Source organism: Podarcis raffonei, chromosome 5, assembly GCF_027172205.1.
Source record: "Podarcis raffonei isolate rPodRaf1 chromosome 5, rPodRaf1.pri, whole genome shotgun sequence".
In the NCBI taxonomy this organism is placed as follows: Eukaryota; Metazoa; Chordata; class Lepidosauria; order Squamata; family Lacertidae; genus Podarcis; species Podarcis raffonei.
The window spans coordinates 56,530,318-56,551,116 of record NC_070606.1 but is presented as its reverse complement, the minus strand read 5'-3'; the positions used below and the strand labels follow the sequence as shown (position 1 = coordinate 56,551,116).

The following is a 20,799-nucleotide window of genomic DNA, read 5'->3' as shown; positions in this document are numbered from 1 at the left end:
GGATGGCAGTATGGACTGCTCACCTTCATAGCTTGAGGCTTAGTGACTTAATTGTAAATGGCACCCAGGACTTGCAGTAAAATGTATGTGTTGAACTAACTGGGAACAGTGTCCGTGGTCCTATCATATTTAACATAGATGAAAGTGGACAATGGCCAAGGAAGTCCAATACATACAGTCACATTTTGACTTCAAAAAAGTAAACTTCCCCAAAATGAGGAGACTGATAAAAGGAAAGTTGAAAGGGAATGTCAAGGAGGTCCTTAGAGTTATTCAAAACCACAATAATATGCCACTGAAAACAAGTTGCTGGAGTGGTAATCCCTAACCACTGTCCATGCTGTCCATAGACTGGAAAGAGTTGAAGCACAAAAATATTAGAGAGTCACAGGTTAGCCACTACTGAGCTTCACAGATTCTCAAGCTGAGTCTTACTAGTTGAGCAAGCTATAATATGGGAAAAACCACATGGAACTGAGTTTAATAAGGAAAAAGATGCCAGTTCAGGCAAGAACTATTTGTTTGCCAAGATGAACAATGTAAGCTGATCATTTATAATAATGGTTCTGGCAACATTACTAACCTGTTCTATTTGCTGGTTTTGAAAGCAATTTATACTGTTTCTAATAAAACACTGCCACCCATGGAAAAGTATTTTCCTTTGTACTGTAACAAAAAAACAATGAGCTCCAGGAAAAGGTTAGGAAGGATCAACACGAAGCTTACCTTGGTCGACGTTTGTAAAGTTTGAATAGCTGATCAATATGATGAGTGGGAAGATCTGAAAATTCCTTTCTAAACCCACGTTCCATAAGCTAACAGTGAAGAGGAAAGCACAACTTTATGTCAGTCTGGACTGAGTTTAACAGTGTTAGTATGCACCATCCTGCATGAGAAAGATCTATAGAAAACACTGAAGGAGTTGAGAACCTGCATTGATAGAGCTGCAGAGTATAGAAGCAGACTTTTTAGTAGAATATATAGTGTTATTAACAGAATCTAGACATTCACCAAGGCAGCTTTGCAATATGCTATAAACAAGATGTGGGGAACCTGAGGCCCAGGTGCTGGCTGGCATAAAGCAAGGCTAACTGTTCACCTTTACCTTTCTATCAGTCTGAAGCAGTGCCCAAATCCTGAGCTCAACCTCCAGCTTTATGAGTCAGTTAAAGTGTAGAGAAGAGGCATAATTTTAACACTTTATTTCATATATCTCAGGCCAACATTGCCCTCACATTTCATTTTTATAACAGCAAGCTTAATTAAAAAAACCAATAGGGAGCTGTCCTCTTACACATTTTAGAATGTCAAATACACTGGTGGTGCTTTATAAATAAACAGAGTCTTATGGAAAGAATGGTGGAGAGAATAAGAAGAAATACCAAGTGAAAACCAGTCAAGACCATGCAATCTCTAGCTATTTAGGTCTTAGCTCATGATTTTTTCCACAAATATCTAGGCATATTTATTTCCATTTACTGACTATAATGGCAGTTTAGTATCAAAACACTAGTACTGCTTAGGATGTTCCATTCCTATGCAGACCATTTCTGCATAGGAATGGAACATATACATGTGATCAACAACTTAATTGAGTTGGGTTACTTGAATGTAAAATTAGTTTAGTCCAAATAATCTCAACAGAGTTTGTGAGTTTTAATCCTACAGTTTCAGCTGAACAGTTTGGAGATGTGGTTTTAAGGTTCTTACTTTGTCTTCAACAACTAAGATGTCATAGGCTTCTCTGTGGGCGTCCACTTCTGCTCTGGATGTCTTAACTGCTTCATTAGATATTACCTACACCAAAAAAAGTAGATATGATTGACTACTTTTGGAACAGAAAAAGTCAAGTGAGCAATAATGTACATACAACCGTTCCCAGAAAAATTAGCCCCTTGTCCTTGAAACTCAATACATTCTTTAACAGTGTTTCTATGCTCACACAGATACTAAATTGCCATCAACAGATAGCAGGAGGGCATAACATGCACAGCACCAGGGGTAAAAAAGGGACACAGGTGGTGTTGTGGTCTAAAACACTGGGCCTCTTGCGCTTGCTGATCAGAAGGTCAGCGGTTCAAATCAGCGCAACGGAGTGAGCTCCTGTTGATCTGTCCCAGCTTCTGCTAACCTAGTAGTTCAAAAGCACACCAGTGCAAGTAAATAAATAGATACCGCTGTGGCAGGAAGGTAAACAGCGTTTCCGTGCACTCTGGCTTCCATCATGGTGTTACATTGTGCCAGAAGTGGTTTAGTCATGCTGGCCAAATGACCCACAAAGCTGTCTGTGGACAAGCGCCAGTCCCTCGGCCCGAAGCAAGATGAGTGCCGCAGCCCCACAGTCGCCTTTGACTGGACTTAACTGTCCAGGGGCCCTTTACCTTACCTTTTACGTACCAGGGGTATCTATGTATTTGGTGGCTTATTCAGTAAGAGGAGAGATTTTAGAAAGAATTACCGTAGAGTGTTGGGCAGATTCCATTAAGAAGCAGGTACTTTGTCAAATTCCAAAAATTATTTTTACCTTTTCCTTCCTCTTTTTATTAAGGTAGTGATGGAGCCCAGCTTCTCTTGTGCTCAGCTCTTCATCCAAAAGTAGTGAGTAAAGGAGGTTAGTTATTTTGAGTTCTTCCTGGGAAAAGGTTTCAAAAAGGAACAGTCAGACTGTAGTTTGTAAGGAAGTAGCACTGGTGAATACATGCAGACGCTCACCTGGTATATAACCATTTCTGAGTTGACTTTTTTCTCAAAGAGCCTTGTCACAATTTCATCAAAGGATTGTGTAGTTTCCTGAATAGAACTTTGAAGTTTCCTCAATTCAGTGTCCAGAATCTAAGGGGTGGAAGGGGGGTAAAGGTGCTGTGTTTGAATATAGATTATATGTAAGATTGTGGCTTAATGAACTTTTTGTTTGTGCTTCTTTTAAAATCTGATACTTTGTTTTTAAAGCATGTAAAATTCTAGATGTTCATGTTTGTAAGAACAAGGCCAGCAATAATCAGGTTTGAAACACTGAAGACACATGGCATCCTCTCTTATCTTATTAGTCATTTAGCAGGTAATTAGCCCTGGGTAGGGAATGAACAAAAATAATGAACCAACAAAAAGGTGATAACCAGGAAAAAAAACCCAGACTGATGGAGAAAGGCAGCCAATGGGTCCAACTGACAACTGTTTCCAGTTTTCAAAAGCTGGTATTCTCAGCAGCCACAGTTTGGCTTAAATATGCCCATTTCTGATGTGATTAATGTATTCTCTATCCAGTTTACCAATAACCTAAAGATATCCCATGCTGTATATTTTGTTTGCAATTTTCTTTAGTTCTAGGCCTATTTCACAACATTAATTGTTCCTTTGAAACATTTAAGTCAAGCAATACGAGGTTTCTTGGTCATCCCAGCTGACTGAGAACTTCACTACATTAAGACTTGTTCACTTCCAGCAAGTTAATTTTAATGTAAACTGTCCAGTTGTGAAAACAGGCCATGAATAGCAACTTGATTTTTTCAATCTAAAAATGCAAGGCAAAGATAGTTATTTTTCTTGCTCATCTAATACTGTTGTGATTATAACTAATTATTCACTCTATTCAATTACAATTTGAGTAAAAAAGAAACCCTGATAAGATAGTTTTTAACAACATAACAATACCCAATTCTTGGAAAGCTAGTTATGGTTTACATTTTCATTTTGCCTCATCATAGAAACTTTCAAGCTAATCATACCAGAATTGGATTTACTTAAAGTAGGTAGAAATACTTTTTAAAGGCTGAGAACCTTGATAATCCTCCTTCTCATCTTATTTCTGTTTACCTTTCTGTGTTTCTCTCTCTCTTCATTCAGTTCCTTAACTTTCTTCTCATATTCTTTATATATTTTTCTCTCATCTTCATTCCACAGTGCTTCTTGTTTTACTGTAAAAGCAGGTGCTGGAATCTCCTGAATATATAAAAGTGGGAGAGAGATTCAAAAAGAGCACTGGATATTTACTAACATTATACAGTGGTACCTCGGGTTACATACGCTTCAGGTTACATACGCTTCAGGTTACAGACTCCGCTAACCCAGAAATAGTGCTTCAGGTTAAGAACTTTGCTTCAGGATGAGAACAGAAATCATGCTCTGGTGGCACGGCAGCAGCAGGAGGCCCCATTAGCTAAAGTGGTGCTTCAGGTTAAGAACAGTTTCAGGTTAAGTACGGACCTCCGGAACGAATTAAGTACTTAACCCAAGGTACCACTGTAATGCTTAAAGGATGTATACCTTGAATTTCAGAATGTTACTTTCTGGTGACACTCAATATCATGATGGAAATAATCAATGAACTGCTGCTGTGTAGGCCTGAGGTTTGCACAGTTCCTCTCCACTATACCGAACCCTCAAGGAGACTGAAACCTGCTTCTTTTAATTTTAAACTAACAACACTCTCCCACGAGTGTGAACTCGGGGACCTGTGGTTAGATTATACTAGAATTTGAGGGGGGAAACCAAGGTTTTGAAACCTCACTTGGATCCTGGTTTGTTCTCACCATAGTTTAAATGAACCACAGTTTCCCAGGTTCAGGTGTCACAGGGAATTTTGGTTGGTTTGTGATCAAAATTGGAAGCATTTTGCCTCTTCAAAGTCATTTTGAATGTTATCAAGACTACCCATGTTCTAGTTCACATGTCACACCAACATATCTGTTTTCCTGTATAAGTATGGGAATGTGAAATTTGGGGTCCTTGATCTATTGTTAGTTGCATGCCATGGAGGTTATTGTTCTGCCCTTAGGTACACTTTGATTACTTGGGGGAAAGACAACTGAGGATGCCTTGTGCATCCAGTTATAGGAAAAACTTGCCTTATTGCTGCTACCTGAAGTGAAAGGGGCTTTTTCCCCACCCAGAGTCTGAGTCTGGACACAAGTGACATTTCATTACCAAAGACATGGGTGGAGAGTTCTTGGGGCATATTGAGTGGAGTTAATCCACTATCATGCCACGGGGGGAAGCCCAGCCATAGAGTCGTCACTACCTCTCCAATCTATTTTTATTGTTTACTTTCTTACAATTACGTCCCACCTTTTTCAGTCATAGAACCCAAGGCAGCATGATATACGTTTAGTTCCATGGTGGCCACCTATCTAAGCACTGCTTAGCTTCAGGGCTGAATGATATCAGTTTCCTAGAACAAGTGTTTGAGGTCTCTCTTTATGAGACTAATGCTATATTTATTTGTTGTCCTGTGAATCTTGCTTTAGCTACAAATCGATAAAAACAGGACTCACCATCTTTAAAATATCTTCCTTTTTTATTTCAAGGACTCCATTCATCATGTCCATAAGGCCACGCTCTCTTGCATTGTCCTCCTGAAAGCGAGAACAAAGTAAGATGTAACAATGTAGAAATGGAGTATGAGATGAGAGAAATGAAAAGTGTAGAAAATAAAGCCCTGTTGTCCCAAACTACCTGAGCAGCAAGACGTCGTTTATAGTGAACTCTAGACATAATTTTCTCTTTTGCTTTCTGCAATGGGGTCAAGTACTTTTCCACTTTGATCTGTGAAGACAAAACGTTCAGATTCAGCTTTTTCAGCAAGTAGGCTGTCTGAGAATTCACAGTCCCTGCCCTACCTGCTAAATACCAGTCATTTTCTTAGCATCCCTGCTTGACAACAATACTGGACTCTCTCATGGCCTTGTAGAGTCTATTCCCTAAAATATCCACATTCTACAGTAAGGGGTACATCTTCAAGGTCACAATGTTGAAACAGAACCTCAAGCCCTGTTGGGATTGACTACACACTGAGTTGCCAATTGGGTAGCCCCACTCATCTGTCCAAGCAGCCTGCTGGGGAAGCTCAGGATCCAGCCTGCATCTGGACCGTGTTCCTCACCCCTGCACTCAAGCAAGTAACCCCATCTGCCTGCCTGGGAATACTAGGGCCGAAGTATATGCCATGACAAATGTCACCAGATGTGTTCAATCCTCTTTGAAGGGATGCAGCTCCTCAGGTTACTCGTGCACTTTTAGTGTTCAAGGCAAGAAAGATCTGAATTTTATATACTTGACCTCCGAGTCCAGAATGATCAGTGCTTGATCTGGCTTCTCTTTCTCGGAAAGAACTGGCACCCAAATTTCTTCTTGGAGCTCCAGCTGCATCAGGATCTCTGCGATTCTAACGTTTCTTTCTTGAACACGTGCAATTTCTAGGTCTTTCATTCGGATGACTGCATCAAACTCCTTATTGAAATGACTCTTCACATTGTAAATGATGTTCTGAAATAACAGGTAAGAAGATGGCAGCAATACTGCAAAAGGTTTGTGGTAAAATTCTAAACGACATAATGAAACCTGTAGAGTAGTCCTCACAATGACAGCTACTTCTGGGAGCAGCTACTTCTGGGTTAGCGGAGCTCAGAACCTGAAGCGTTTGTAACCAGAAGTGTTTGTAACCAGAGGTACCACTGTAATACACACTCAAAAGCATCGTTTCAGTTTCCTCATTCTGCTTAAAGAAGAGCTTTGTAAAGCTCAAAATCTTGCATAATTCCAACAGAAGTTGTTTCAACAAAGAATGTCAGCTTTGTTTTATACTCTAGAACAAATGTGGTAATAAAATTATTTCCTAACAGCATGCCCACTCAACCGCTTCAGTCTATGGAACTAGCACTATTACAGGTGCCACATAATATTTGTTGTACACTTGTAGGCAGCCCCTACACTTTGGAACTCCCTGCCTGTAAATATCAGGCAGGAGCCTTCACTCCACTCAGCCATGAAACTCACTGGGTGACCTTGGGCCAGTCACTGCCTCTCAGCCTATCCTACTGCAAAGGGTTGATGTGGGGATTAATTATGGGGAGGAGGAGAATCATGTATGCACCTTGAGCTCCCTGGAGAAAAGATGTGTTATTAGATAGATAGATAGAGCACATTCAAATGCCACATAACTAAGCTGACAAGGGATTTCATATTTACTGACTTTCAAAGGATACTATACTATCCTTTGAATAGAATCCTAGAACTACATAGCTAGAAGACAATCTTCTTCAGTCCTTGTTTCAAAGATGGACTCTCTTTAATCAATATTATTAACTGACTTAAAATATCATTTGGATTCTAGCATGTTCCGAGCAATTAACAGGTTCCAAGCAAAATTTGTGATAATGGGGCAGCCACATTTGTTGCTTATGTGGCCTGCATTCTGTCATTCCCTTTTATAAAAAAGAGAGTATAAAAAGCAAGTAAATGAAGGATCAAAATTCCAATGAAATAAGATAGTATGAACAGTTTTGCAGCAAAAACCCCTATCCCATCAGAGGACACTGAAGAGCAGTTTTGACTAGATATAGTTAATGAAATAATAAGCAAACACCTATGAAAAAGTTACCCGTAGCAATAGAATTTGATTAATCTTCTCCTCTCGAGTGTGCACTTCTAGCTGGTGGTATAAAGTTGATGTATTTCCACCATAAAGTGAACTCAGGCTCCCCACCAGAGCATCTACTTTTTCTTCTTCCTGCTTCTCCCCTTCCTCTGTCTTTTCCCCTTCAATGACTGAAGGTTGAGATTCAAATTCAACGATTTGCCTTCGAAGCTAGATATGTATAAAACAACACAGCAGCTTAGAACAATTGAACACATGGTGCCAAAATCATATGGATCCTACAGAACACATATCCGAGAATTTGGCATGAAACAATTCCAATTTTTCAGATTAAAATATACATATATGCAAGGTGAGCGCCTGAAAACAAAATGAACAGGGCACGGCAAGCAAACATTTTGAAGCAAAGCATGTCTGGGTCTGGTCAGTGCTTGGATGGGGGATTCCCTGGAGCCTCTCTTGAGTCTAATGGAAAAAAGAAAGGATGCCAACAATAGAATAAAGAAACAATGTTTGTGGAAATTTGATTAGTTTACATAGCTCAGGAGTATTTGACAAGCTTACTTCATTAGATGCATGCCTCAGATTACAGGTGTTTGCTACTAGCCTCAGTTGTCTAATTTAGAGTTCTTCATGTTTGGGGATGGGAAAAGCAGAAATACAGGAAGGGCATAATGAAGAGGAATTCTGGAGATGAACAGTGAATTCTTAATAATAGTATACGTTACACCTTTGGCCTCAAACAGAAATGACATTTCTCATTCAACAACTCTTTGCACAAATTTTCAGAAAGTAAATGGGAGCTGCAGGGGGCCCTGATCTGAATTAGGGCTATAGGATGGGGGAGATTTATTTTAACCTTTTGGCCCCAGTTCCACAGTTCTGACCTGCATACCCTCAGCCCCAACTGATATTTAATTTGGAGGAAAGCTCTCATGCACAAAGGAGCTGCCGGGGGAGCAGTGGAGGGAGGGAGGGATTCTGATCAGGACCAAGGTCCTACTTTCTTCCATCCTACTGTTTTGATCCAAAGTGCCCCCCATCACAGATGCTACTCATGCTATTAATGAGTAACATAAAATCTGTTTTGGCTCTAAAAGATTAATGGAAACCTCTCAGATGAAAAAGGCAGGAATTCAAGGAGCTAAACTCTGACAAAAGTAGTTTATTTAACAGTCAGGGCAGCAGTAATCTCAGGGCAAATACCCTGAACTTCTGTATTCCATGTTATATGTTTCTAAGGGAATACTGACTTCTGTATTCCATGTTATATGTTTCCAAGAAGTTTGAGTATTTTAACATGAATTGCTATGTTTCATATGTACTGTTCATAGGAGTTTTCTGTCTGTATTGCTCAGACACATAGTAGATGCAATTGTTTTAAATTCATGGTGAAGGATATAGAGCTAATGAGGGAGTATTTCTAAGAGCAAAATTCTAAATTATGAGGTGTAAGGTTTATAATGAACAATATCACTTCATTCAGCATGGGAAACCTCTAAGAGGATGGCGTTGAACATTAGGGTTATTATATAATCTTAACATGTGGATGGGGATTTATTTTTGGTAGCAGTAAAGAGATTCTACCTTTAGATCTATTGATTCAATCTTCTTTAAATAACAAACTCTCTCCAACATGTACTGTTCTTCTGGACTCTGTTCTTTCATTGGGTAATTCTGAACTTCGCAGGATGAGTGGAAGGCCTTTTGGGTAGAGAAGGGGGAAATAAAGATTCTGTGTGTGTGAGATTCTTTCATGTTACTTCAAGAAAATTTTCAACACTGACATGTGCAATCTCTGTCCATTCATTTGAAAATTTACACCAACAATACAAACGTCAGCTCCTGCCAATTGTAACAAAATTAAGATTTCAAAGTCATAACCTGCTAATATGGAGAAGCCTTACACAGGAAGATGGGAAGTTATCATATTGAGTCAGACCATTGGTCCCCCTATCAGTGTTGTCTACTCTGGCAGCATCTCTCCAGGTTTGTCAGGATACTTCCCTAGCCCCACCTAGCGATAGTAGGGATTGAACCTGGGATTTTCTCATTCAACAACTATGGGCTGTTGGGACTGGGAGACTTCCCACAATTTGACCAGACAAACTAAGAGATTGCATAATTCATTTTTCACCAAGGCCCTGGAGCTTTTCTAGGCTGCCATGTTCTCTAGATCCTAAAAAAAAATCTCCCCTTTGATCAGTTCTGTCTGAGATATGATTAGTATCCCTGGCCTGAAAAAAAACCCACGTATGAATTTTTAAGTCAATATGATACAATGCAACTAATATTTTGGCTGTGTTTGCACAGCCTGCTAGACTACAATTTAGTGCAATGTGAATGAGCAGGAACAAGCCAAAGCAAGCCCCCTCTTCATGTATGGAGAGGAGGAGTTTGGCAGCTTTTGCTTCTGAGTTATCATAGCTTGTCATGTCATTTGGACTCAGAACTGAGTCTAGTTGTCTCCTAATTAGCATAGTTTTCAAATTTGTTATTATTCATTCATTTATTTTTTTAACTCCTACTATGTTTATTCTGATTTCTCTTTTTTATATAAATTTTACTTATCATTTCCCATTTTACATCAAATTCCAATACCCCATTTCGATCTCCCTCACCCCCTTTCTGCAGTTGCTTAAATTCATGTCTTAACTGCATCTCCTAATTTACACCTAATTATTAATTATCCCATACATTCAAAATTGGTTTTATCTCACTGCACGTCTTTACATTAATCCTGCTAATGATTGTATCTGTTCACAATAATTTTTAAAATATTCAATAAACGATTTCCAGTCTAAATTAAAGACTCTGTTATCTTGATTTCTTATTCTTCGGGTGAGTTTCGCCATTTCTGCATATTCCAATAGTTTTTGCTGCCATTCTTTTACTATTAATATTTTATTGAGTTTTGTCCACGAGATCTTCTGGCTCATGGGACAGTATCCTGCATGTACACTTATGTGGGAGTAAGCGTCATTGAAAGCAAAGGGCCTTAATTCAAGTAGCCATGTATAGAATTGCTCTGTTAATTATTTTACTTCAGTGCTTTAATTACAACAGGACCAAGCTGAAAGAAAAAGTCAATAGATGTTACCTTAACTGAACGCCCTTTAACCGACATGGTATCCCAACACTCTTGTTTGATGATCTCACGTAAATAGCAGTTGGCCAGATTTTCCATCTCTATATCCTTCTTTACCTTTTTTTAATAATAGAAAGAGCAAATGAGAAGGATACAAATTCCACTAGGTTACATGAAAATCATATATATATTAGAATGTGCTAAGCAAACCTACAGGAGGACTAAGTAGGAAAGGGCTGGTTTGCACCACCCTGCCCCCTGCCTGGCCTGATCTCCTAGCCTGCAAGAGCTGGGTGTGTTGTTTGCCTGTGTCAGACTGCTTGTCCTGTTAAGATAACTGCCTGCAGATAAGAATGTGTGCTGATTTTTGTGGGTTTTGTCTGATTGGTGGTGGAGTGGATACAGCTGGCCACCTGCCAAGTTTGGTTCTCCCAGGGTAGGGGGATAAGGATCTGGCGCATCAACCAGAAAAGGTTCCCCACCCCTGCCTTAGGTAACTTTAAAAGCTTCGGCCAGCATTTGGTGTTCCTGTGTTCTAGTTCTTTACTCTGTCCCCAATGTTTCTTTCTCTTCTGCAGCAATCTCTCCCCACAAGTTCACCTTACCCTTGCCACTTCTGCTTCACTATGCACTTGCTGTTTGTCTTGTTCTTCTACGTCCAGATTGAATTCGTATTGCTCCAGCATCTCATTTTTTGGTACCATTGCATTTTCAAACATCATATCCTGAATCTGTTTTTTTAAATGATAAAGTATTAGTGAGGGAGGCTCAAAATGTGTTTGTAAAAAGTGAAGGTGCAACACGCTTGTCTAAAAATACAGCAGACATGGATGAGGAAGCTGCAATCAAACAGCCTTTGAGTGGTTCCACTTTGTGCTTTAGAGTATTTGGGAAGTCTGCATCTCCATGTTTTAATATCAGCAAATATCTACCTACTTATGAAAGTGTAGGAGGTACATAGTGCATTTAAAGTTTGGAATGATTTAGACACTGCTCCTTCTCCATGCAGGTGTTGGAAAAGCAGTCCCAACAGCCACCACACAAATTCTGCAGCTAGAACCCATAAAATACACACTTGATCAGCATTGTTAAGTGCTGCCGGTCCTGCTGTGTAGACTTACACTGATGCAAATACAGTGGTACTTCGATTTTTTAACATCTTGGTTTTCGAATATTTCAGTTTTTGAACGCCGAAAACCTGGAAGTAAATGCTTCGGTTTTTGAATGTGCCTTGGAAGTAGAACATACCACACAGCTTCCATATTGAGTTTTCTGTATCGAGGCTTCCGTATTGAGTTTTCAGTTTTTGGACATTGCGGAACTCAAACGGTCTTCTGGAACAGATTATGTTCGAAAACCAAGGTACCACTGTACACTGTTAATGGGATAACTGAAAAGTTCATCCTCTTTGCCTAATTGTTCTGGAATATCTCAATGAGGAAATGCGCTGATCGTATTTTTGTTTCTTTGGGATCTATGTGACTGTCAGGATCTGGCAGGCTGCTGGCTCAGATAATCAGCATGCAATAGTTGTATTTACAAGAAGATTTATTGTATACAGCCATTAACCTCAGAGCCGCTCACACTAGCGACCGTCCATCAAGATGAAGCTGAGGCATCTGAGCTCAAATTGCGCCTTCAACAGGAAACACGAAAGCGCCCCCCTCTTCTTCTTCAATTGATGCCTTTCCTTGACTATTGCTCTTCTCTGAGCCCTGGGACTCTCAGGGTTATCTCCCATCTCTTCCTCTGACAAAGAGTTTCCCCTCCCCTGTTAGGTGACTAACGGCTGCTCCTCAGACAACTGGCCTCCATCCAGCCTGCTCTCACTGTACTGATAAAGTAGCCTCTCCTGCTTCTGAGAAGGGGGGCTGTAATCCACTGCCTTCGGTTGGCTGAGAAAGAGGCAAGTCTCTTTCTTCCTCTTCTGACTGACTATCCCCCCACTCAGACTGCTCATCTTGACTGTGGGAAGTCATGTCCATGACAGTGACTTACAGCCTCTGTAAGTTCTCCAGGGTTTATTGCATTGCATTGACTCCAATATGTGGCATTTGGCTCTGCTCTTACTTGCAGCTTGGACACTCACTCATATGCCTCCTGTGATCTTATTATTGGGCATTACACTCCCTTTTGAGAAGACAACATTCCCTTTTGAAGACAACCACTGCCATCTCTAACGTCTAAGGGCAAAATGGCTCCATGATGTGGTGCTCCCTAATGGAGGCCATAACATGTGAGAATTGCTTATCTCCTGGAATGGTTCTGTCAAACGAAGATTCTCCACAATGGTCCTAGTTATGTTCACTAGTATAAATAATCAGGCCAGCATGCAAACAGGCCTGAACACAACAGCCCTCTCTGACTTGTGCTTCCCAGCAGCTGGTATTCAGAGGCACATCACCACCAAAAGTGAAGGATATTGTTGCTGTCATCACACTTTCCTGCTATAAAACACCCTGGAGAACTGCAGTCATTAAAATAAGTGACAGAAACCATTGCAATAATAAAATATATCAAATAATAAAAAGTAGAGCAGCAGAACACAGGATACTGGCATAAATAAACTCCACATGAGCATGCCAGTCTATGTGGTAATCAACACTTGCACATAGCAGCAACCAAATGGAAACATTTACAGTGGCATCCAGTTACCTACTGTAATAAAATCAGCCTTAAAGAGAACACATCAAACCTGTTATCTAATCTCATGAAGGCAGAAGGAAACCCAAGTGCAAGACAGTTGGAATAAGCATCTGACTCCAGCCAAAAGTGTCCTCTCCACTTTTGGAGAGTGGCAACCTCAGCCTAAGTTATTGCTCAGCCTAAGTTATTGCTGCAGGATATGCAAGGCTCGCTTTTTGTATGTTGTGATAAAATGCAGAATAAAGATGCAGGCTTTGAAATTCCTCCCTAAGTGGCACATTAGATGCGGGTCTGCTCTTAAATGCCCTTTATATGCAGCTGCAACTGAGTTTTGACTCTGTGAAAATGACCCATTTGATCTTTTCTGCCCATATTAGCTCCCAGTCATCAGGGGATAATGGTTTCTATTCAGGTTAAGGGTCTCCAGAGAATGGATTTAAAGCTATGTTTAAAAGCCACTATGAAATGGGCAGTGTTATCTATGGCTATGGAAAAGCTAAAGGGCAATGCCCTGAAAATGCTTCTGACAATCTGTCAACACACACCTTTTTGCGTAGCTGTTTAATTCTGATTTTTACTTCTCTTCTCTTTCCATGAAACTTTCTGGATTCCACATTCATAGCCTAGGATGTAATAGAGAGAAGGACAAAGAGAGAGAGAGGAAAAGATGTTTGTTTATTAATCATTCATTCGATTTCTAACCCATCTTTCTGAATCAGGCAGGGTGAGGCCGCCACTTAAGGCAGCGGAAACCCCCTGCAGGTGCCCTTCCACCTCTGCCAGTGGAGAAGTGATGCTGACATTGGCTTGATTTCGGGTGAGATCTCTCAAAATTGGCACAGCAGGTATAGTGGTGCTGGCAGCAGTGCAGCACTTCCTGTTTTGCTTCAAGCACCCCTGTATTTTTTGATATCGAAAGATCCTCAAGTTGGCTTACATGAAATGTACAATACAAGAACATGAGGGCTGCCTCCCCCACCAAATGACATTGCTCCGGGGGTAGGACTGAGAATTTTTTGGTAATGACCAAGAGCAGAGAAGAAGTAGCCAGGAACAGATGCTATGCCTTGAGGGAGCTGCTAAGTAACTAACAATGTGATTCTAGATATATGAAATAAAGTACAGGTAAGCTCTAATGGAGATTATAATGTGAAAATCTTACTGCCTGTAGTTTCAGTCAAAAAACTTGGCTAGAACAGAAATAAGGACAGGAGCCAGTGGTGAATGATTGGGTGACCAACCAGCAGGTTTGCTTGACAGTAAGTGTCCCAATCACTTGTAATCCTGTGCTATTAATGGTGCAGACTGCAAACTACCTGAGAGAAGCAAATGAATTTTCTGATACAAAGATCTGGTTCAGACACCACATTCCCATTCCAACAAAACCTGGTTTGTTGGACTGAGAATTTGTTATGAATTTGAGCACCCTCTCCTGCCTTTCCATAATCCTCTCATTTGGGAGCAGACTACATGATTTCCTATGGTATCCAAACTGGGAAACTGTGGCTCAGTTTTGCAGGTTTGGATGTCAAAGCAAACAAACAAATCAGGAAGCTAGGCATGCAAAAGGAAAAGTGACTGGGGAGTAGTGGGCTCTCAAGTTTGTTGCTTCTTCCCGGTTCAGCAAACCATGTTTTTTCAACCAGATTGGTAATGTCTAAACTGGTCTAAAGAGGAATCAAACAGAAATGAAAAGAGGGGCATTGGTACATACATAGCCTAAGCTGCTTGGTTTTCACTCCCAAGCGATTTCTACCAGTTTTTTGATACTGGGGCAGCTTTAAAAACAGAGCAGCATGACACCAAAACACATTTCAGTTGCCACCGAGACTTTATTGCAGCACTGGACAAATTACCATCTCCGCTTTCTGGTCCAACCATGTCGTCTCTTCAGGTTTTGCTTGAGTCAGAAGAAAGTATTCATCTTGTTCTGTTGTATCAATAAATGATGCCTTCTGCAACGTTATATTAAAAAAGAAAGAAAGACAGGAGCTATTATCAATTTATCTTCAGAATTTTCAGCAACCAAAATATGTTAGTACTGTATTTTTGATTTCCATTTTATATACTGAATTTTCATTTTAAGATATTTAACATTTGCTCTCTTAATTCTTCTTATAGGATGGGAGAGTGCAAATTTAAATAAATCTGAATAAATGAAATAATTATTATACTACTTGCTTTGCACAGACTCCCATCAAGATTTGCCAATGCTGGTAGCAGAGTACCATGGTTGTTACTATTATCGTATAAAAATGATTGTTTATAGAAACTAATCAGAAAACTAAGTTCACTATTATGCTGGTCTGGGGCCTGCCTAGCCCTACAAACCTTTGCCACTCATCACATTTCCTTGCTTCTAAAGGGATTAGAACTATACTAAGCATTATATTAGGGACGCGGGTGGCGCTGTGGGTAAAAGCCTCAGCGCCTAGGGCTTGCCGATCGAAAGGTCGGCGGTTCGAATCCCCGCGGCAGGGTGCGCTCCCGTTGTTCGGTCCCAGCGCCTGCCAACCTAGCAGTTCGAAAGCAGCCCCAGGTGCAAGTAGATAAATAGGGACCGCTTACTGGCGGGAAGGTAAACGGCATTTCCATGTGCTGTGCTGGCTCGCCAGATATAGCTTTGTCACGCTGGCCACGTGACCCGGAAGTGTCTCCGGACAGCGCTGGCCCCCGGCCTCTTAAGTGATATGGGTGCACAACCCCAGAGTCTGTCAAGACTGGCCCGTATGGGCAGGGGTACCTTTACCTTTTTAAGCATTATATTTACTAAAACATCATCACAACAGTAGACGCATAATGCCATGGAGGACAATACCAAGTGGGACTGAATGATGATCCATGGCCTCTATCACTTTTATCTTACCATTCTTTCAAAGAGCTCAGGACGCTTATAGTTGGGTTACTGCAAGGAGCCAATATCCTTTGGGTGGCCATGTTGGCCAGTCACAAACTTCTCATAATTAGGACATGCCCCTGCCTCATGGGGTGGGGTTTTATCCTTGATACCATGCTGCACAAAATGAGGTCAGGAACAAATGAACTCTCAGCCAATTCCGTGCAGTTCAGAGCTTCTGAGGGTTGGGGAAAGCATCCAGGGCTCTATTTCCTCTAGCACATTAGACATTATAACTGCATGGAAGGCTCAGAGACGAGCCTCTCCATTGTCCGTCTTTAGTTCAGAACCATAGTATGAAGGTAGCCATTTGTTTTGCTTTCTGCTTGTATGCGGGAAATGAAGATCTAAAACATACTGCAGAACCTGCTCATGTTTTGAGCTCCCTCCTCTGTAGCTCCAGTATTGGGAGGAAGCTTCAGGCTTATCTCTGTCAACAGAACATGGTTGTCACCATAGCAAGGGGGATGAGCAAGAATGTCAAGCCCTGGCTATCTCATTTTGTCTTCCCCAATAGCTTGACAATACAGGTCTGGGTCATCCAGTGAGCTGCCAGTCTTCACTAGTTTTCATCATTCTAATAAGCTGAACAGGAAGATGGTCCTAAAATCTAGTGAAAGAGAATACAAACATACCCAGTTCCCTATGCCCTTTCTGCATGCATATATATATGTATATGTATATATGTGTGTGTGTGTATATATATATATATATATATATATATATATATATATATATTCATCAATTCTGTATTTTATTCCTACTAAGCTTAGTTTATGGCAGCTTCACGCAATACCTCCACCAATCACATCACTTTATCCAGAGCATTCATCAGTCATTTTCTCCATACATCCTCTAACAACAGGTCGAGGATGCACTGTAACTCATCCACAACTTCCATACATGCACATCACGGATCTATATAGCACCTATGTTTCAAATACCACACTAGTATATTTAAAAAGTCTTAAAACCTGAGAAGAAATGCTATCCAATGATAACTTATATATGGGACTTGATGTCACTGCCCATTCTTGCATGGTCTTTAGGTGTGCATTTCCTTGGAAAATATAGTTGTCGAGTACGTTGCTAAGAAGGTAAGCTCCGAAGTCAGTGGCCTCCTTTGATTTGCGCTCTCCCAGTTTCCTGCAAAAAAGAGAGAGAGAAATTAAATGACTAGGAAATTGGTAAGGTTGTACCACCATAATTAATGGACTGATCAAAAGATTGTTATATCTAAATCCAATGCTTATTTGCTCAAAAATAAATGGTCAGGATAGTAGCCCGTGTCAATTAAATTAGAGCCATTCCAGACATCTTTCTTATTGCAGTTCATGGTGATTTGTGCTCATGATGGTTATATGCATTCCCACTTTCAATACTGTTTGCACCTGCAGTTTCCATTTCCATTCACTGCATGTTGCTCTACTTCCTCCCAAAATCCTGTAAATTTTTACACCACCAACTTCACAAGTTTTATGCAGGTTTTCTTTTGCTATGGTGCTAGAGTCCCACCCTCTATCGCCACTCAGATAGCAATAATATAGTAACATTGGGAAGCACTGCAGAACACCTAATAAAGCAGAAAAATGTGGGGGAAATCCAGTATACTGTAAATGACACATTAGAAAACACACCTACCAAAAAAAGCAGGAGAGACCCTTAGTTGCCCTTCTTTAGCTGACATAAAACTAGTTGTTTGGGGTCAAATAATAGAGATATAAGTATATAAAAGTATTTAAATTGCTCTGTTGAATAGGAAATGATAGCCTAATGGAATTGCTGAAAGGCTGTTTTATGTCATATACAGGCATTCTTCAGCTTATACATACTTCCATTTCAGACAAACAAGTGCACCGTCCTGCATGCCATTTACAAGAATATGTTGGCCATCCAGTGAGAATGCCAAAGATCTGATTCCCTGTCCATGATACGAATGGCAGTATTCACGAGTCAGAACCTCCTTAAGCAGGAAGAGAGAGAAAATACCACTGTTACCTGATAGTCAAGGAATTCCTTCTAGAGAGAGGGACATTGAGTTTCCGCAGCCTGCTTTTATTCTCTTAACTATGGTGAAGAGATTGGGCTGGTAGACTCTGGGATACAGCTCTCTCTGAGCATCTCACATATCAATGAAAAGTAACTAGGAAAGAATCTAAATCAGATGTTTTTTATGCTATTTGGTTTAAACTTTTTTATATACAGTACATCAATACAACAGAGACGGTACATAGACCCCCAATGAACCAATTAAGTTTGTGGAGAAGATATATTTTAGAAGATTAGGATAAAGTAATTTTTCGATGCCTTGGATACTGATGAAAGATGCAGCACATGAATTAATGTAGGGTATTATTTCCCCTTTTCTTCCCCTTCCTCTTATCCATTCTAGTTTTCCTCCGCCACTACACCCCAGTTATATCAGTATGTTTACTGTTGTTTGCATTTTGTTCTCATTTTAAAAAATTTTAAAGCTTATTTTTAAAACAAGAGAGATTGGAAACATTATGTCAGTACTAGACCAGTTTATTTAATTGTTGTAATCTGTACCCCATCAGACCAAAGAGTTTTGGAAGGATTACAACAGAGAAATAAATGCATCTAAAACACATTCTGCAGCCATGTCCATTTTAATAGGTATGTGGTTCACTATATTCACGTTTAAATGAGAAAAGCTGAATATTAATTTAGAGACAAAGGCTATGATTTAGAGTGTCACATGCACATGAGTTTCTCACTGATGGCTGTGGCAGATGAAGCTCTGAAAGTGCAGGAAACACTTCACTCTTTCATACCTGGAAAGAAGTAAGATCCTAGCTCTGTACAGGCATTATTCTGTGTTTTAACACTGTGGGGATTTTGCACACCAGTCCCATCTTCAATGTCTGTGCATGTTGGTGAGACCCGTGCCATCCACAAACTTCTCATGTTTCACAAGAAGGTTTGAAGGAGGGCTCACAGAATGCTCAGCTGAATGTGCTTAAAAGCTTGCTTGCGACCAGGAACCCTGATAACACTAGGATTCTGATTGTGAGGAAGCTTCTAAAAGCAGGTTTAGAAAACCCAAACTGATCTTTATGCTCAACATGGGATTAGGTAGGCATGGGGGGGGGGAAAGCTAGAGTGTGCAACTCCCCCCCCCCACTTACACAAGTTTTTCAGAATAATACCAAAAAAGGCCTCTGATTCCAACAGATTGCAAGTTATACATATTTACCATGACAATCTTAATTTTGATTAAGGGTTATAGCTGCACCATGTTTAATGCTAACTGGAATTTGAAGGAGGTTTGCAAACGCTGGTTAAGAGGGAACCTGATTCTCATTAACTAGGTTGAAACTGATAAATATAGCCCCTTGTCATGGTTAAGGTTATCAGAAATGTTTTGGGGAATTCATGCATGACAAGGGAGGAGCTGGGACAAAAAGCACACCATCTCATGGTTAGCTCCTAGTTTCTTAAGCATGGTTCAATGTGGTTCAGGGTGGTTCTTCAGCAAAACCATGACAGAGTTCCATAGCTCAACAATGACTTATAGCTTCAGGATGAACTTGAAGAGCATCAGCTGAACTCAAAGGCCAATCTGCACCCACTGATAAGGACCTATAAAGCTCTGACAACAGTCAACTTAGTCTGTACAACGTGCCATTGGAGAAGCTGCTGAACTCATGCATCCTCCTTTCTCCCATCTGCCATCTTCAGAACTCCTATCTTAGGTTATGTCACCTGGCTCCAGTCCTTTGTGTTCTGGTCTGCCTGAACCAGAGCCAAAACACAAAGATTTGCATGCCATGGGTAAGACCCAATCCTGCATTAAGCTAAATTAAGTTGTACCCAAATAATAGAAATGTGAAGAAACAGTAACACTATGCACAAATTTTAATGTGAGCATGTTGTTCTGTTAGAAAGACTGCTTCGTTTGTAAACAGATCACTGAATGAAAGGGGGGAAAGTGGTATTTTATTTTTAACTGAGACCAGTGAGATAAAATGCATAGATATTCTTTTGTCAACAGTCTGCTATTAGTAGCACTAATAGTGTTACTGGAGGGGTTAAAATTGGAATAATACGTGCACGAAAGATTAAGCTGCATAGATTATTTTATTAGTTAGCTTAAGCACCTATGAAATACTTCTGACAAGCAAAGGTTAATGGGAGCCACACTATGACAAATACCAGATTTGAAGCCTCGTGGATAAATAAGAGGCCACTCTCTGAAGCTGAAGCTAACCACTTGCCATGCGCTGACAATTCCAGGAAACCCCGTCCAAACTGTTTGCTTGGGGTCATCTTCTCTGCAAATATGACTGGCTGGTCTTTCCAGGTTATCTGTGAATCAAAGAGGTAACATTACATAGCAGATGTGATTGTGGTAGTATTCAAGAATGCTCATGTAAAATAGCTAAGAAAACAAAAGAAAATAAGAGGATGGACAATTTTTAAGACTTAAGACAGGGCTATGTTAAATCTTTATGGGGGCTGCTGTTTGTAGTAGGTTTTACTGCCAACCCTACATGTAGTTCTCTTGGGCAGAAACCAAGTCGCTTCTGTATTTCATACAACTCACCAGTACTAAATGTAAAGCAGAAATTGGAGCTGCTCTCCAGGACGTTACAGTCTTGCTGGCCCTGTGAAGTTCTTGTGAGTACCAGGTTCCCTAGATGCTCAGTGTCAACCCAGTAGACCCCACTATAGCTCTTGGCTTTGCCAACAGAGCCTTGGAAGCATGGCAGGAAATCTCCTATCTACTATGCGAATGCCAATCAGGGACTGAGACTGCCAGGCCCTGGCATGTGC

General features: G+C 40.4%; 1 protein-coding gene across 1 annotated transcript in view; it reads right to left on the bottom strand.

The window, feature by feature from the left end:
- Positions 1-20,799, bottom strand: part of CFAP43 (cilia and flagella associated protein 43) — a 44,875-nt gene that overhangs the window by 4,780 nt on the left and 19,296 nt on the right. The window contains exons 16-32 of the mRNA XM_053389275.1: positions 20,179-20,331; positions 17,835-17,965; positions 16,977-17,148; positions 14,963-15,061; positions 13,652-13,729; positions 11,066-11,191; positions 10,473-10,577; positions 8,960-9,076; positions 7,376-7,582; positions 6,055-6,261; positions 5,452-5,541; positions 5,271-5,351; positions 3,814-3,939; positions 2,713-2,832; positions 2,525-2,632; positions 1,711-1,797; positions 727-815 (exon numbers count right to left, since the gene is read on the bottom strand). Of these exons, the coding sequence (XP_053245250.1) occupies positions 727-815; positions 1,711-1,797; positions 2,525-2,632; positions 2,713-2,832; positions 3,814-3,939; positions 5,271-5,351; positions 5,452-5,541; positions 6,055-6,261; positions 7,376-7,582; positions 8,960-9,076; positions 10,473-10,577; positions 11,066-11,191; positions 13,652-13,729; positions 14,963-15,061; positions 16,977-17,148; positions 17,835-17,965; positions 20,179-20,331 (2,096 nt within the window). The remainder of the gene's footprint in view (positions 1-726; positions 816-1,710; positions 1,798-2,524; positions 2,633-2,712; positions 2,833-3,813; positions 3,940-5,270; positions 5,352-5,451; positions 5,542-6,054; positions 6,262-7,375; positions 7,583-8,959; positions 9,077-10,472; positions 10,578-11,065; positions 11,192-13,651; positions 13,730-14,962; positions 15,062-16,976; positions 17,149-17,834; positions 17,966-20,178; positions 20,332-20,799) is intronic.